This window comes from Mytilus californianus, unplaced genomic scaffold (genome assembly GCF_021869535.1).
Source record: "Mytilus californianus isolate M0D057914Y unplaced genomic scaffold, xbMytCali1.0.p SCAF_26, whole genome shotgun sequence".
NCBI lineage: Eukaryota > Metazoa > Mollusca > Bivalvia > Mytilida > Mytilidae > Mytilus > Mytilus californianus.
The window spans coordinates 562,893-581,710 of record NW_026262675.1 but is presented as its reverse complement, the minus strand read 5'-3'; the positions used below and the strand labels follow the sequence as shown (position 1 = coordinate 581,710).

General features: G+C 32.0%; 1 protein-coding gene across 1 annotated transcript in view; it reads left to right on the top strand.

Moving 5' to 3' along the window:
* The first annotated feature begins 552 nt into the window (after positions 1–552).
* LOC127732618 (uncharacterized) overlaps positions 553–18,818 on the top strand; it is a 39,008-nt gene continuing 20,742 nt past the window's right edge. The window contains exon 1 of the mRNA XM_052241699.1: positions 553–908. Coding sequence (XP_052097659.1) covers positions 854–908 — 55 coding nt within the window. The 5' untranslated portion in view covers positions 553–853. The remainder of the gene's footprint in view (positions 909–18,818) is intronic.

Here is an 18,818-nt window from a genome sequence, read left to right as displayed (position 1 = left end):
GCCACCGGACTTTTAAAACAATCCATCCATTCTATTGCAGATACATACTGAAGGTTACAGACAGGTTAGCTAAGTGTGTCGACTCTTTTTTTTTTTAACTTACTAAGGTGAAGCACAATTTTGTTTATAATTCAACAAAGCAATTTTTTTAATACTAAATAAAAAAAGATAACAACTATGCTACATATTTTTTGAAGCGATGATGAGCCAATGACTTACTATCTCATGTGTCTTGTTTCCTGGAATTAGTTAAACAAACAATGTAGGAGTCTGAAAAAACTAGCACACTCCTGAATTGATTAAGACCTTGATTGATAAAACATAAAAAAAGTGTCATTACGCCCTCTCTAGGACAAAGCACCGAAAGCACCTCCCCTAAGGTTCGTGACACAAGGATAACATTTCTAGTTAATATTTTATAACTTCAGCTACACATGAACAGCACTCATCCCAATAATCAATACACGTCAACTCTGATAGCAGAATTTTAATTATTAAAATGATAGCAATATCATAGTAAATTATTAAAACCTTATTATGTTGTTTTGAACATTTATATCATGTATGCGCTGTCAACGAAACACATATTTGGCGGAAATCAATCGATTTTAATTTCATCTAAAATGCGATGTAAAAAGAATCGCTTGTGGTCATAATGGTATTGTCTCATAAGCCGCTTAATTGGAAAGTAAAGTAAGGCAGGATATTTGGTTAGGTTTTCTTTAACTGTTCTTCTTAAGGATGTATGTTGGAAATCATGCACGCCATTGATTAGCGTGATACAATTTTGCTAAAATGATTTGATTAAATTGGATACTCGTGTTGGAAAATTATCTGTTGATTGTAGTAGAAAATGGGAAATTGCAACTGCAGGAAGAAACAAATTATTGATGAAAAAGAAGATACAGGTAAACAAACGCATTTAATTTCAATATACTTTATTTTCAGGACTGTTTTTTTTATTTGATTATTTTAAGATTTTAGAATTTTAAACATATAATCATTGAAGGAATTCTTGAAGCGATATAATATAATGTGTTCATATTTGATGTCATTCTATGTTCTAAGTTATAACTACATATATATATCTTTAAGAAATGCGTTACGTGTTTGTTGTCGCTTTATTTTTGTGATGAATTCATATAGTAACCAATTCTTAAATTACAAACATACTTAATGAAACCGAAAAATTTAACAGCCAATTTATAAGAAATTGACCTGACATGAAAAGTTGGATTGTTTCTGCCACTTATCAATTATTTTCAGATAAACACGGCTTAACATCGACATTTTTGAATTGTAAGCCGAAATGCTATAAAATGTTGAATATTGCTACAAAAACGTTGCGTTTATGCGTCCCTACATGACCGTAATAGTACCACAACAGACCATTAAACATTCTAACAATGTGATCGTTCTTAATTATAAATATGGAGCATTCATTTCTCATGCAATCTGTTGCTATTTTCGGATTAAGCTTCGTATAGAGTACTTAATTTAAGATTATGCCATTAATTACTTAAACACCTTACCTTCTCTGAAGATATAAGAATTGAATATTGAAGTCAGTGTGTGTGTCACTTCAACTTCATTATCAAAATAATTCATGCAGTCTTTTACGTTCACGTTATAAACTTAGTTCACGAGTAATGATGTTGATTCTGCCAAACATCTTGCTTACAAAATATGACTAAAACATTACATTTTGAATCTTAAAAACGCCGATTCATTTATAAATAATTCTTTAAGAGATATGTCTATGAAAATTATGATTTTGCACCAAAAAATTGTCCAATAAATTCCTTTTGCGTTTATATGTATCTTTACATTTAAAAAAATATAAAATAATTCCTTATACTTAAGAGACAAGATACAAGTAATCACTTTATCAAAAGCAGTATCATCTCACAACGTAATAATTTTGCATACTATGGATAACTGGAATTGAACGCTTTAGCATTTAAATGCTTATAAATGTATATAACTGGTCTTTTTCCAAATTATAGTTTTGTAACTTTGATATAAATAAGAAGATGTGGTATGAATGCCAATGAGACAACTCTCCATCCAAGTCACAATGTATAAAAAGTTAACAATGATAGGTCAAAGTACGGCCTTCAACACGAAGCCTTGGCTCACACCAAACAGCAAGCTGTATATCGATTGAAAAATATACGGTCGTTTAGTCGATATATGGGCCTTTCTTTTACGTTAGGGGAATCAACTCCTATAGAGCTACTTTTATCCCATACCTTACAATAACACTAACCCTAACCTAGAAATAACCTTACCCTAACACTAACCATAAATAAACCCATACCCTAAAGCACAGGGAAGAAATCCGAAAAGAATCAAGAAAAATTTTGATTTATAAATGTCATTCAAATAGTTCTGCCAAGTCATAAATGAGTGTAGTCTCGTTAGCAGGGCAAAGGACTGTAAAAGAACCCAATATCCTGAATAATTTAAAAGGTAAAAAAACTAGAATGTCACTTGATTTTAAAATTATTTTGGCATTTAGACAATAATTAACATGCTTTGAAACTCTATGAACATTTGTCAATGGAAACACATGTACCAAGGCACCTACTTATTTTCTATGTTAAATAAGTTGTATCTGTGATGACAATTTTATTGAATTAAGTGTATCAGAAAGATTAATCTAAGTTTTCACTGCACTACCATGGATCAAAGTATTAGAGCCAGGTTCAGTACAGTCTTACAACTATCCAAATATATATCAGGCGTACAAGTAACCACTAAAGAAGTATAATACAGATACTAATTCTTATTTTCCGTATCCCTATTTTTAGTTTTTTTTTAATATTTATATATGATTTTTTCCATTTAATTGATTTTAGTCTACTTTTCTATTTTACATGGTTTTGAAAATGTTAAAGAATTCTACGGAAAATTGAAAAACTAAATATAAAAAAAATGGTAAGTAAAAGTATATGCAACGTCAATTGGATAGAAATTACAGGTGTTGTCTACTGGTAACATTGCGGTTCAGTTTAATACAGATTGAATATAAAATAAGGAGATGTATGATTACCATGCTGCTTTTTTTACCAATTTGTCATGCCCCGAATGTGTGTGTAACTTTCTTTACACCATTAACTTGGTTTTATAAGAAATAAAGAACCTTGACGAATTAAACATAATTCAAATGACTATGCAAGAACATTGTTATATTTCCTGATGTTTTGAAATAAAGATGATTGAAAGATTCTTAGTGAAAGACAAAACATATCTACTGGAAATGTTTGAGTTAGTATTCACGTGCAGTTGGAATTATCTCATTTGACATATCATATAAACCTTTAATATGGAAAGATAAGTAAGTTCATAACGTATGAAACTAGAGCTGACCTATAAAAATATCTATGCTTGTCTCATCATACAGGGCATATAACCAAATCCTACCTCAGATTTTTAATATAATCCTACTTAAAAATAACTTATTTTTTTCTTCAATATTTTAAAGGTCATTACTAGAAAGAAAAAATATGTAATCATCAATCATATATACTTAAATATAACCATCCCAGATACAAATTGAAATATAATCTAACAATGTTTCATCTTAATGTCCCTTATAAGGGTTTTATGTTTGAATGTTGCTTCATGCAAAATAAGTATTATGGCGCAATATTAATCCTTACAAAAACAGTGTTATGCAATTTTCTTCTGATACTTCAATGTGATAACAACCTGAAGCAGAACGTAAGACATCGATTATTGATAATATCTGAGTTCACTGCGTCATACAAAGACATTAAGAATTTAAGTCATGATAATTTTCTAATACCACTTACCTAATTACTGACTCTTGGAATCTTTACACGCAAAAAAATACAATTTCTTAAGAAATCAACAAGGGACATTACGATAATCTAATAATAAATAATTAAGATAAATGAGCACTTAAATCTAATCGTGAAATGCACATCACAGTTTTAATATTCTCTGTTCGATTGCAGAGTATCTCTGGTTTGATTGCAACACGTGACCAGTGTTTTAAAATTTTTTTTTTTATATATATACGACTAGCTAGCAGCATAATTTCACACTAAATTACCGAGTTAAATGAAGGTGTTTCACCTTTTCCTACACTGTATCAGTCTTTTGAGAAGCTTGCTTAATAATAATGTCTTTTTCGATTTTAGTACATGTGGAAAACACTTTCTTCTTTTTTGTTTGATTACCCAGAATTTCAATCTATCTTGTGTTATTGCAAAATTGGTGTGTTATAATCAGAAACCATACAATCGACATTGACCATTTTGTTAAAAATGAGTGAAAAGAATTATACAAATTTAAAGTCCCAATTATCCTCTACAAAAATTACTGTTTTTATACTAATCCACATTTTTTTGTTATAAATTCCCTTTTCAACTGATTTTTATAGCTTGTTCATATGTTGTACTGCTACACCACTGTCCCATGTTTAGGGGGAGGGGGACGCCCGCTAACATGTTTACCCCGCCACATTCTGTATGTGCCTGTACTAATCAAAAGCCTGTAATTCAGAGGTTGTCGTTTGTTGCTGTATATCATATTTGTATTTCGTTCATTGTTTTTACACAAATCAGGCTGTTAGTTTTCTCATTTGAATCGTTTTACATTGTCCTTTCGGGGCCTTTTATAGCTGACTCTGTGGGTTTTGCTCATTGTTGAAGACCGTACGGTGACCTATAAGTGTTAACTTCTATGTCGTTTGTCATCTGGTGGAGAGTTGTCTCATTGGCAATTATACCACGTCTTCTTATTTTTATATTTAAGACGACGTCAGAGAATTCAGTCCCCGGTAAACAGAATGTGTGATGTATCCGCAAAATATGTCTTATCTTTCAAATTCATTGGTTTCTGACACATAGTAAGAAGAAGCTAACATAAATTATATTTTGCGTAGCTATTTGAATTAGAAAACAATATTTCGTAATACTGTTAAATCCTTTTGATGTGTAATTGAGTATAACGGATTTGCATTTTTTTTATTCTACAGATATTTTAATAGATGACGGTTTACCAAAAATAGAAAATAATGTCTATTATGTATATCGTTTATGGTAACATTGCGTCATAAGAAGTCATTAATAATTCATTGAGTTTTAAATATATTATTGTGTTACTTATCTAATTATGGACATTTCGAAAAGTTCATTTGCAACGAAACAACCATCTCTAAAATGGCAATAACTCAAAAAGTAATAAATAATTCAAGACAATAAGAAAAACTCTCGTACTTTTAGAACATGTTTTTTTATTATGATTTGGTATCCAGAATTTATGGTGCTTCAAGTTTTGTTGGAAAAACTTTCTTTTTTTGGTCGTCGTATCTGTTCAAAAGATTGAAGAATACATAAGCTTAAAGATGATATTGCTGAAACATAAGGAAATCTAGTATGATGGAGACAATTATCAAAATCTAATTAAAGAAATGTAACGATAAACAATATACTGCCTTCAATAATGGACAAAGTTACATATCGTAAAGATACCTATAAGTGATCCATTGTAAAGCAAATATGAAAATTTCAAAGTAAGCAACCATAGTTTTATGTAAGAAAAAAGAATGAACACGAAACGAAGACAGCAACTACGAAACAGACTCATGACCTTAAAGAGTCCATCGATCAAGTGTGTGTGTATGTTTATATGTGTTCTTTTATATCCTGTAACTAGGGTAGTGATGTAACAGCCATTGATTGACAGAAACATTTATTGAAGTGATTTTCTTTATTCTGAAATACAACAGTCGTGTTACTTTTTCTCGGCATTGAAGACATGTTTGATCGTATACTGATGTGGTACAGATCATTTTTGTTCTTTGCTGTTTTAAAACTTAGGAAATCAATCAAAATTAAGGAATGTGTCCCCCTCATGTGTAAATCTGATTACTTGTCTAAGGTTTCGCGATACTTTCGGCATTTTTTGGCTTTCAGCTCTTCAACGATTTTAAACATTTTGCCCTCGATCATCAATAAAGAGACATTAATTTAGTTGTTTGCAATGTTCATTTGGTGCAGTATAATCTATTATTCAATTTGACACACAAATATAATGTAGCTTTGGTATTTGACTTACCAGCAATCAGAAAAAATGTACTTGTCCGGACTTTTTATGCCCCCGCCGCAGCGGAGGGGGCATTAAGTGTTACCCTTGTCCGTCTGTACGTCGTACGTCCCGAAATTGGTTTCCGTTCTCTAACTTTAGTTTGCCTCTGCCAAATGTTATGAAACTTATACACAATGCTTATTACCACAAACACAGATCAAGTTTGAATTTGGGAGGCGTCACTTTTACCGTTCTAGAGAAATGCCCCTTTACAAATGGAAAAATTGCTGAATTTTTCGTTTCCGTTCTCTAACTTAAGTTTGCCTCAATCAAATGTTATGAAACTTATAAACAATGCTTATTATCACAAAATTCAGATCAAGTTCGAATTTGGGTGGCGTCACTTTACCGTTCTTGCGTTATGTCCCTTGATAACGTTATATGCAAGCGGGACATCATCTTTGTCACATGGACACATTCTCAATTTATTTATTCTGTCTTCTGAGTTTTTTGTATAAATTCTGAATTATGGCGACTAACAGACCGTCATCATTTTTTGCTTCGAGGTTTTTTTTATTTAAACGATTTATCTCTTGGTTAAAATTGTATTTTGAGATTTTTTTAACATTCAGATATTGGGCGATTTTGATCTTAACACGATTACTTACAGTGCGACACTGTCGTTTTATACTGTTTCATCTTTTTCATGGTGATATAGGTAAGCTATTATCATTTTAATTTTGCCAAGATTCATATCTTTCTTTTTGTATCGAGGGTACCTGATGATGGTTTAACCAGAAACACTTGTCTGCTGTCCGCACTGAATTAATTTGTGCGTATATATGATCATCATTATAATTTTTGTTTACTCCAGTTTAAACTTGACCTCCAATTCCTACTTTTTCGAGCGTTTCAATACTCCCGTTTATTTCTTTATATAACATATGTATAATATACTGACCGACTTTAGAAACGCAACACTAGATTATTCTTTTTAATTTTCCATTTTCAAATATGCATTTTTTTGTTAAACAAACTGATGAACACAAAATTCTTTCATTACTTCATTGTTTAAAAAAAAATGGCAGTTCGAAAGTTGAATTGATTACGTCATTTCTAATGTTCAAATCATGTGGTATACACTGAAACCCTGGTTTTCCCCTTACCAATGAACGTGTCACCGTCCAAAGCAATGACCGCCTGTAACCAACGCCAAAATGATTGTCAGAAAGGTCAACCAATTCTGTTCGGCATGTTTTATGTTCTGTTTTGCACCTTCTGATTTTGCAGTTGTTCCACCCATTACAATGGGTTTTTGGCAATAATGCGCTTGAAACTTTAGGGCTTTAAATGTTTTTCTGCATTCTATTCTTTGGCAGTTCGGTTGATGAAAGACATGTATGGCATGAATCTGTGTGCAATGGCATTCGGCAATTTGATTAGCAGTTGACGTTGCGGCCGTAAACATGTCTCGCAAATGACGTTGCGGAATCAAATTCTATTGACGTTGCATTGTCACTACATGTTGATCTGGTCATTGATGGTCTTCAACAAACCCCGTCTACCTGTATCGTTGTCGGAAAGACAGTAAGACGAGTTTCTGAAGTCAAGTTGTTTGGTTGCAGCACGTTCACGTTTTCCTGTTTGCAGTATTCTTATGGGCTGATTCAGTCTTTTATTCCTCAGTCTTGGCAATATGGAGATGGAACATTGGTTAACTGTTTCAAGTGTGGCCAAGGATTGAAAGAACTGTTTCACAAAGAGAAAAAAAACTGAAAAAATCTTTTATGAGTTTCAAATTTCGCATTAAGAAATTCGTGCGACTTCAATAATCCGGTATGTTCAATAACCACAGGTAAGTGGGATGTTGACTTTTTCTAAAGAGAAAGAAGTATGGTAAGCTTTAATAGTAGTTGTATGAGGATCAAACATGATTTGATAAAAAAAATCAACAAAATCATTGTTGCGTTTTTAAAGTCGGTCAGTATATATAAAACACTTGCACTTTGTATAAATAATGATTTCTTTCCAAAAAAAGTCACAACGATTGCTTATCAAAAATATTATTCATCCTAATGACCCTGGAGACGGGTATGTATATGAAGAAAACCCTATTCTTTTGATACTTTTAAACGAAAATAATTGTGATATACATGCAGCTTTTAATAGGCAGTTTTTCGTTTTTAGTTTGCTTGATGAAATAGATGGGCCATGGGTTTTCTTGTTTATTTGTTAAGTTTTTGTTATTGTTGGTGTTAATGGAGACGGTCATGTGTGACAACAGTATCTGTATCTACAAAAAGAAATGGAAATCGTAGTAGAACAACACAGAGCTGAAATTGTCAATATAATCAAAGTTGATATAATCATTACTTGACACAAAACAAAATCTTAAAATGATATGTAAGTTTTTTTTTTAACAATTTGATCTTAGAAATTTCAAGACAAAAGAAACGAGTTATTTCCTTTGTTTGACCACTCAAATCACCTCTAACCGTGGACAATTAGTTAACAAGACAACATTTGAATAAACTTCAATTTAATTAAAACACTTTCAAACTTTTTTATATGTCGATTTCGAGCACGATATATTGTCAAGTTGAAAATCGTATATTGACCTCTATGCTGTCTTTTTTGTGTCATTGGGTTGTTGCTTCATTGACTTATATATCGCATCACCCGTTGTTTAGCTGTGTTGATTATACCTTATTAAGATACTTTCCTAGTCAAAATCACAATTACGATTATAATAGAACCTCTAATTAAGTTACAACCTTCACAGCTCACGTTTAAAACTCCAAAAGTCAATCGACCACGACCAAATATAAATCTGTGCAGTAATATGGAAATCATGATTTCTGTTATATTTTTGCTACAAATCTTAATGAAGTCATGAAATCACAATAAAAGAAGATATTTGATTGGCTGTAAGCTTTTAACAATTTCCTTATAAAGTCATTAGAATTTAATTTGGATATTAGAGCATTACACGATATCTGCGAGATACAGATAAAAACAGTCACAGTGTAGTTTAAGTAGGTTATTTCCTCCGTTACATTTTTGGCCTTAAATAGATCTTCCATAAAAAACAAATCCAACTTTAAAAACAACGTATAGCTATTATGTTTTATTATATCAGGGAATACAGGGTTATTACATAATCGTTTATTATAGATGTAGAACCTTGCACCCAAATGATAGAAATAGTAAGATAAATTACTTAAAATAAGTTTATTTTGTCATTCTGATGGGGAATGTTAATTTTTGTAAAGGAGATTGGAGTTTGGACTTGTGTTGTCATTGCAAACGATTATTATCCCGCGCAGACTACTTATGACGTCTATACATCAAATCCTTTGCGTGTGTACTAATTGAATATTAGGTAAATGCTAAATTACAGAAGCAAATTTCAAATTAGATTTATTTTGGCATTGCACACCGTAATTTCCTTCCAGACTACTTATGAACGACTCAACGTTAAACCAGGCTTTTGTGTAATAATTGTTGTACAGTGCCATGAAGGTGTCCGTCGGTCGTCGATGGATCATAATTACATCTCATTGGCAATCATACTACAACTCCTCATTTTCTTTTTTTTTTATAGGTGTATACAAAAGGCTTTCTTTCAAGTGAATGTTATTTATTTATACTGTTTCATCTTGTTCATGCTGAAAAAAAGCCATCATAATTTTAATTTTACTGCGCCAAGATTTCTATCATACTTTTGGTATCGAGAGTACCTGATGAAGGTTAATCTAGAAACAAGTGTTTGTCGACAGTACTGGAATTGTATTGGGCGTTTACGTGTGTTGACGCCCCCGTTCTCGCTCCTTTTGGAGTTTATGCAATTCCCTCAGTCTTTTTTTTTGTTTCCTTGGTTTGTACTTCTTTGATTTATGAGATTTGAACATCGGTAAATAAATGTCGCCTTATTTATTTAAAAGGTAACATTGACTGAAATTTATGAAATTAAAATAATTAGTTGATATTTCAGATAGCAGATAGTAAATAGTTTTTGTAATTTCCCCTGCATTTGTTGAATTTTTCAACAATTTTACATATATCCATGAATTCAAAATGACATTATTTGATACACTATTGCACCTTTTACAAATTTTATGGAAGTTCACATCTAGGACATTCAGAACCGAAATGAAGTTATTTGTATCTGAAAGATAACATGCTAACGTTTCCATACAGTAATGTTCCTAAATAGGCACACAACTGTTTTTCACTATTTATCATGGATCCCGATGAGCTAGAATTTTTAGGACAATATTGAATCAAAACAACCATCATTAAACCATTAAACAATTGAACACAAAACCCTCTTACAAACTTGATTTAAATAAGTAGCAGCATTTCTTCACCACCTCTGTTTTACACAATTGGTTCGCTACTCAAGAGCTAGTATCCATCCATTACAGCGACTTCCTTCAGATAAACAATCACTTTCACAAAAATTACTTCGTTAGGGTTATATTCAGTTTGAACAGATTTCATCATTACAATCTTTCACGGTCATCATCACGAATTAGCCATGGTTGACTGATATCAAACTAACGTTTTTTTACAAATGACCATTGTCATTTAATTTTGGGTAAGGTTATAATTATACTGTTGTTGTTCAATCTTTGCGTCTGGTTATCTTGGGTTTTTCATCAATTGCTAATTTATAGTTTGAAGCAAGAATAAAGCGTTCTTTTATTTTTCCTGCATTGAACAGATTTACTCCGGGCTTTGCACAAGATTGCCGATATTACAGTATATATCGGCAGGAATTCGTCCCAACATGTTACAAGTAATTTGAGCTAACTTTCAGTAACTGCGAGCATGATTAATACGGATCTAGTTATTATTGAACTGCTTTTAGGTATTGTTTATTATAATTGTACAGGTACTTTGATCTTTTTGCTAACAGTATTATAGTATGAAGTGTCCCTTATGAATTTTAATATTTAATTCGACAATAATAGAGATACTAAAAAAATGGAGACAACGCGATACCCACCTTCCTCAGTTTCTACCTTTAGATAAATTCGAGTATGCCATGATATAAAGAATGTAAACATTTGATGTAAGGGAGCTACCATTTGAATTTTATGGGGGGAGGGGGCTAGGATGAAATTTGAAAAAAAAGGCAGACAGGAGTTTTGAGTAAAAAAAAGGCAGGATGAGCAACTTGGCAAAAAAAAAGGCAGGATGACAATTTATGTATAAAAAGTCAGGATAGACTAATAAAAAAGGCAGGACCGAATAGAGTGAAAAATAAAAAGGCAGGACAGAGATTAAAACTAAAAAAAAAAATGCAGGACAAAATATTTCATCCTAGCTCCCCATATCCCCATAAAATCAAATGGTAGCTCCCTAAAGACGTTTATAAACAAATCGGTCTTTTACAATATTTAAAATTGCCGAAGGGACGTTGAAATCAAAGTGACCTGGACCTACACACAGCACATAGGCTGTCGTCCCTCCTTTGAGGTAAAACCATAATTATAGTATTTTTTGTATATATGCAAATTATGATCTAAGTTGCATTTAATGGAACATTTGGTTTAATTTGATTGGTATGGTTTAAATGAATTATATGGAATTGAAATCTCGTGGAAAGATAGACGTTGTTCATTTCTTATTGAGACGGCGCGGGACGTTTGCGCTTTTTCATAGGACATTTGCGCTTTTTCATAGGACATTTGCGCTTTTTTTAATGGACATTAGCGCTTCAATTCATAGGACATTTGCGCTTTTTTTAATGGACATTAGCGCTTCAATTCATAGGACATTTGCGCTTTTTGAATATGGACATTTGCGCTTTTTGTATAGGACATTTGCCTTTTTTACAATATTTTCTTTATGGTTAAAAGTTAAATAGTCATTCCATAGCACATTCGTGTTTAAAAGTCATTCCATAGCACATTGATATAGTTATATATACCTAAAGGTAAACATTCTAAAGACATAAAGACAGGTATAGTGTTCATCAATATAACGAATTTTAATGTAATTAACCGACTGTTGTTCAGTGATAAAAATTCATCGTGACATATACATTTTTTTCCTTTACTTGTCTCTATAACTTTATACTCTATGTTTAAGACTGTGTCAATGTGAACTAACTAACGACAAATACAAGTTGAATTTATTTACGTAACTCATTAAAATTACAGGTAGACGACTAAAGGTAAAAAACTCAAATGTCCGGTCAATTTACTACAGGTGTATCAAAATTTGAAGCGCAAATGACCATACTGTTTGGAGCGCAAATGTCCTATCGTGTTACAGGTAAATAAGCGCAAACGTCCTGTGTCCTATTGAGATTAAAAAAAATTAAACCTCCTGAAATTTAGTAATTAAACTGCATTACATGGTATATCTTTATGAATACAATATATTAGATGTGATTTGTTTTTTCTTTTTGTATTAAACGTTCATTTGGTTGAACCATTGTAAGACTACTAGTCAGTCATATGATATTGGGATGAACCCGTGACAATTATTTTTTATTTCATCAATTAATATTTTCCTAAAGTACTTTCAGTTATAACAACGGTTAAGATTTTTTGCGGTTCAATTACTTTGAGTCTAATTATATAAAACGTTTATTATTAAGCATTTTTCATATTATTTTGATCTGATACCATGCAACAAACAGCTCTGGAGTTGGACATAACTTTTGCCAATCTGCGTGATCAGTTACCATTAAAAACTAATTCAAGAATATTGCAACTAAAGCGGAAATCTTTCATCTAGTACCTATAAAAGTGTCACTTGGGGTTGACATAAATAGCAACATGTGAAACAAAATATACCTAATAGAATATATATGAAAAGTGTGACGTAATAATGCATTTATAAAAATTCCCGAGAGGAAAACAAATATTAATAACAAGTTTTAAATTATCCAATTCAGTATATGGCTTCGACTTTTTAATTTGCATTAAATTAACAAATATAAAGTGCACGTTTTCAATTATCATCTGAGCAAACCAAGTAAATGAAAAATGCTAATTTGAAAGATTTATTTCGTATGATATGGCCGTCAATCGAATAACCGATAGTTGGACCAAACTTGTTTTGAATAAGTAATGTGTTCGTTTACGTGTTTCATGGGCTTCAATGCCACTTTTGGGATATATATACAAATAATGTTGGGTAGCTTAAATGGTGTACAAGCACCTATATCAAAACTATCAATTCTATAACTTATTGGTAGATTGAATTTTGGGGCAACTTTCGAGATCGAGTCCATTGTTCTGAACGACTTTGGAGTAGATTCAAAAGTAACAGATGTTGATGAAATTTCTATTAGGAAAATGTTGCCTGATAAAATTGTTAATCTTTAAAGGCGATTGAATTCAAGTAATATTATTACAGGCTTTAGAAAGGGGAAAAAGGAGTAAAATGTCCTTTGTCATCTTATCAGATAATGGTAAAAACGTATTAATAATGAATTCAAGTAATATTATTACAGGCTTTAGAAAAGGGAAAAAGGAGTAAAATATCCTTTGTCATCTTATCAGATAATGGTAAAAACGTATTAACAAAAATACCGAACTCCAAGGTAAATTAAAAAAGAGGGAAGTCCTTAAAATTTAAAACCTGACAAAATTAACCGTTAGACTATATCAACCGTTAGACTATATCAACCGTTAGACTATATCAACCGTTAGACTTTATCAACCAACGGAACTAATGGAAAACAACTGTCATATTCCTGACTTGGTAAAACAGTTTGACATTACAAAATGGAGAACAAAATCGAGATTTTTGCATGATGCACACCACTTACAGGTTATATTACAAAATTGTAAAAGAGAGGCGAAGGATATCAAAAGGACATTCACACTCATATTAGTCGAAAATAAACTGACAACGCCATGCATGGCTTAAAAAGAAAAAGACAAACAGACAAACAACAGTACACAAAACACAAAACACAACACAGAAAACAAAAGACTGAGTAACACGAACCCCACCAACAACTGGGGGTGATCTCAGATGCTTCAGAAAGGATTAGCAGATCCTGCTCCAAAAATTTGATTTACCTTTTTGTCCTGTAGCCTCATACGTTTTTTTTTATTCTGACAATTATGAAAGATGACGTATTTTTACTGTTATGACGGCCAAACAATTATGAAGGAAGACGTATAAGTACTGTGATGACGGCCAAACAATTATGAAGGAAGACGTATATTTACTGTGATGACGGCCAAACAATTATGAAGGAAGACGTATAAATACTGTGATGACGGCCAAACAATTATGAAGGAAGGCGTATAATTACTGTGATGACGGCCAAACAATTATGAAGGAAGACGTATATTTACTGTGATGACGGCCAAACAATTATGAAGGAAGACGTATAAATACTGTGATGACGGCCAAACAATTATGAAGGAAGACGTATAATTACTGTGTTTTAAAAAAACTGTTTAAAATAACAGTTTGTACAACAGTACTTACATCAAATACATTGATTTGGCCTTTTGTAAGCTCTGTTCATATAGTATTTTTCACAAGTACACATTGCGTAAGTGATACACGTTTTTGTAGCAGCTAGTAAAGCAATAAAATGCTAAGTTTTGCACATTTAGCGCCTAATTAATTCAGATGTACAGTGACTGGAAATATTTGTCATATATGGTCGACATTTTTGTTGCATTTGTACAATTAAGTTGGTATATTTTTGCTGTAAATGTTATCTCAGTGTCGAATATAATGAAGTCGCGCTCATAACAGACACCAATATTGATTTAAATTCTCATGTGATTAATTATATTGTGATCGATGATTTACTGCAAATGGCAAATCGAGAAAACAATTAGATAAATTTTACAAAAAAAAGTACTGAATACAAATATGTTAAAGTAAATTTTGAGAACTAAAAAAACTTTCATCATCTGATTGTTTTGAGCAGCTAAAAATCTTTTTAAAATATCATCAAGTAAAATTCTTTTAAGCCAAACCCTCTGTACCCTTTAGGACTATTTTGAATTAAGAAGAACTATTCTCTGAGACCACCCACATTCGAATTTGGTATTTACACATTCACTTGCTCATTTGGTTTTGATATTCACTTATTAATTTCTTATATTTAGATATTTTAGAAAGTTACTATTTTACATTCATCTCAGATTCTGGGACCAATATATAAGCATATATTAGTCCTAGAATTCATTTTGATCTTAATTTTGATTTTTATGAATCGCCTTTTATATTTTCATATTCTCTTATATGATTGTTTTCATTTTCCATATATGGTTTTATTAATACATTATTTGCATAAATATTGTGCCATTAATACTATAATTCCCAAAACAGCTTTTGTTCAAAATACACTGAATAATAATTTTTTTAGATACCATGTATTCATGATTAAGAACTTTTATATCTGAATTGAAACGCTCATTTGCGCAAACCGGTTTCAGTTTTAAAAAATGGTAAAGGATTTCCATGCGTGTCAAAGAAAATCATGTGTGCACATCTGTAGTGAGATAATCGCCATTACGTTTTTCAATGGTACAAGCAAATTTTGTAATGACAGTCACATCAAATTCATTTATAAAATAGAAAAAAATAAAAAAAATAAATTCAGAAAAAAATTTGTATCGTTAAATATTTTAGAAACTAATTCGTTTTCAATTTGTTACAGAACTATCGTATTTGATAAATAAATTTTACTTAAATAAACGTTTTCTTGGACCAAAATTACGGATATGATTATGTTTTTCCTTCAGTTCTCATTCGTTTATCTGTTTATGTGCGTTGTTACTTGTTGATTGTTTATGTTCTAGAGGAGATACCCGTATGTTCTTGATTTATATTATGTTTTATTTCCTCTTGTTTTTTTGTCGCCTTACCAAAGTTTTAATGTTAGAAAAGTCATTTAATTAGAAGAATCAAGAAAGCGTGATATCAAAATCAGTACACATATATAAGATAAGGAGATATGAGTATGATTGCCAATGATAAACTATCCATCAGGGACCAAATGACGTAGAACTAAAGCAACTATGGTCATAGTACGACCTAAAACATAGAGCAAAACCAATACAGTATATTCACCCTTGTGGAAACTGTATGGAAGTACCTGGGGATAAATCGTTATACGACATCATTACGCCATTGATTCATTACACGAAATGATCGCAGTATCAAGACCAACTAACTTGAAGTGGACCCTATGATTGAAGATCACTGAAGATTATCACCATCACAGTCAAGGGTTGAGAATGGCATTTGCAAAAAATACAAAGAGCAAGAGTTTGTCATCGAAAGTGTGGTAAATTATTTATTCACAATTTTTAAACACTTTTCATTCGAGATAATCGAGATTTCCTAAACAAGAAGCAAAATATATCTAGCTTTCTTTGTATTTAAAGTTATTGATAGGATACTGCTATAAAATTGTGTAGTAAATGTCAGTAGTAGTAGTCGTTTATCAGTATCTTTTTACTTCACTAAGCGTTTATATTTGTAGTTGCGTAATCGTAGCCAATCTGTGTCCAATATACTACGGTTATTACATTTTAGAGCAACTGAATGTTCATGTATGTAATGTAACACGTATTTATTGATGTGTTTAAATATAGTTACCATATAATATGTTGATTGCATTTTCACAAAACAAACTAGACAATAAGAGCAACATGAACGTTATCAATATTTTCCCGAGCAGGCTGTGAATCTCCGCCACATTATGTATGTGTCTGTCTAAAGTTAGGAGCCTGTGTTTCAGTGGTTGTCCTTGGTTATTATCCTTTATGTTTTTTCGTTTGTTGTCTATATCAGGCTGGTTTAATCGTTAGATTTTTTTTTGCATTTGGCATGCCGGGGCCTTTTAAAGCTTATTATACGGTATGGGGTCTGCTGATTATTGAAGGTCGTATGGTGACCTATATAATTTTGTAGGCTTACATCCACGTCAATTGGATTCTGATAGTTGTCTCATTGGTAATCTAGGCGCATCTTCTTATTTTTATATTCTTGTGTGATTTCGAATATTGGTATTCTTTGTACTTATTAGAGAGGCTATTACTTTTTCAGACAAATTGCTGGAAAGCATGCAATTCAAAGAAATGACAATATAACTTTTTGTGATCGCTTGCTTACTGTCAATAGTTTTTCACAATTGTTCCCAATTATTCGATACAATTACCATCTACAACCGTATATTTTCATGCCAATCAGCTTCAAAGGGTGCACGAGGAAGAGTGTCTTCGTCTTAACACAGAACTTCGACGACAAACTATTGCACTCCAAAAGATTGAATCACTTTGCTATTTTTGCAAATGCAAGTCTCACCCCTCGACTGTGGTGGTTTAATCTGAATTGATATTTACACGAAAACGAGCCACCTACATAAATCATCCATCGGGTTCACTTCATTTTAGTTGAATTTTGACACTCAGATCATTTGGTGTAGTGGACCATGCAATGCTATCATAATGTTATCATTTGGAGCGTATAACAATTTATCAATGGCTACTTGTCGTGAACAGCCCAACATATAACACAAATTTTACTTGCTTAACCTCCTACAGCACATTAGTTCAATTAAAAAAGTGAACACAACTCTTCTTCATTTTTATCTTGATTGGTATGTTTCTGTGGTTTTCCATACCGTAATGCTTTACATTCAGAAAATTTTCAAGAATTGATTGTTTTTGGTTTCAACATGAGAATGGGTGTCAGAAATAGAACAGAAACTGCTAGCTAATCTGAGTTCATTAGTGGTTTGAATTATGCACACTCGCCAGTTTTCTGTGCAATATTGTTATCCCAGGGGATTTTGTTTGTTTTACTATAGAGTTGCGGTCTCTTCTTTTACAAATCTTCGATTGCCTTCTTGGAATCTTCTTGTATTTTCATAAAAAGATCAGTTTAAGCTCGTATGATATTTAGGAAACTTATTATTCTAAATTAAATCTAAAACACGATTTTATGGGAAATCTCTATAAAGTTAGAAAGTGTTATTTTCATTTTTTAGCACTAGGTCGATTCTCAGCTGCTGATAGACTGTTAGTCCCCAAACGTACCATTAGCGCTGGTCAATGCTTCGGTACTCACATGATTTTAACACACCTTTTTTTAAATTCTCAGTTGATAAATTTAGAAATTATCAAACAAATGAGATTCCACTCACTCAGACAAGCTGACCTTAAATAAACTTGGCTTTTCTTTTTTAGGTCCCTTTTGGTTATATAACTCGTCACGTACTCTGGTATGTATATATCCTTGGCTTTCATGCCATTGGGTTTGGACTATCCTGTTGAAGGTGATTCAAGAAAAGCGTTTCGGAAGCACCAAATTTAAAGAATTTCATTTTCATTTTCTAGCAATCGCTGTTGATAGACACGGGAGAGAGGGGGTCTCAACATAAAGATTCGGGTACAGACGTCCTGCTGGGGTTTTTGAAATCCCCCCATTCATATATTGATTCATGCGAAAATCCCTACCCATTCATATATTTCATAAGAAAATCACAACCCATTTATACATATTTCCCAGCTATCATGACATCGTACTTCCATGAGATGTTAACTGCATGGGATCTGAGATAAAAAGATTCGGACAGTTTTTACAGACATCTTGATAGAAGATGAACTTGTATGACTCATTGACAAATAAAATTTTACCCATTAATATGTGACCAGCCATGAGATTTTCAGGCTTATGGAAGTACTATGTTCAAAATGATTTTTTTGCATTTTTATGAGGTATACATAGATTCAAAACATCCTGACAAATTATTT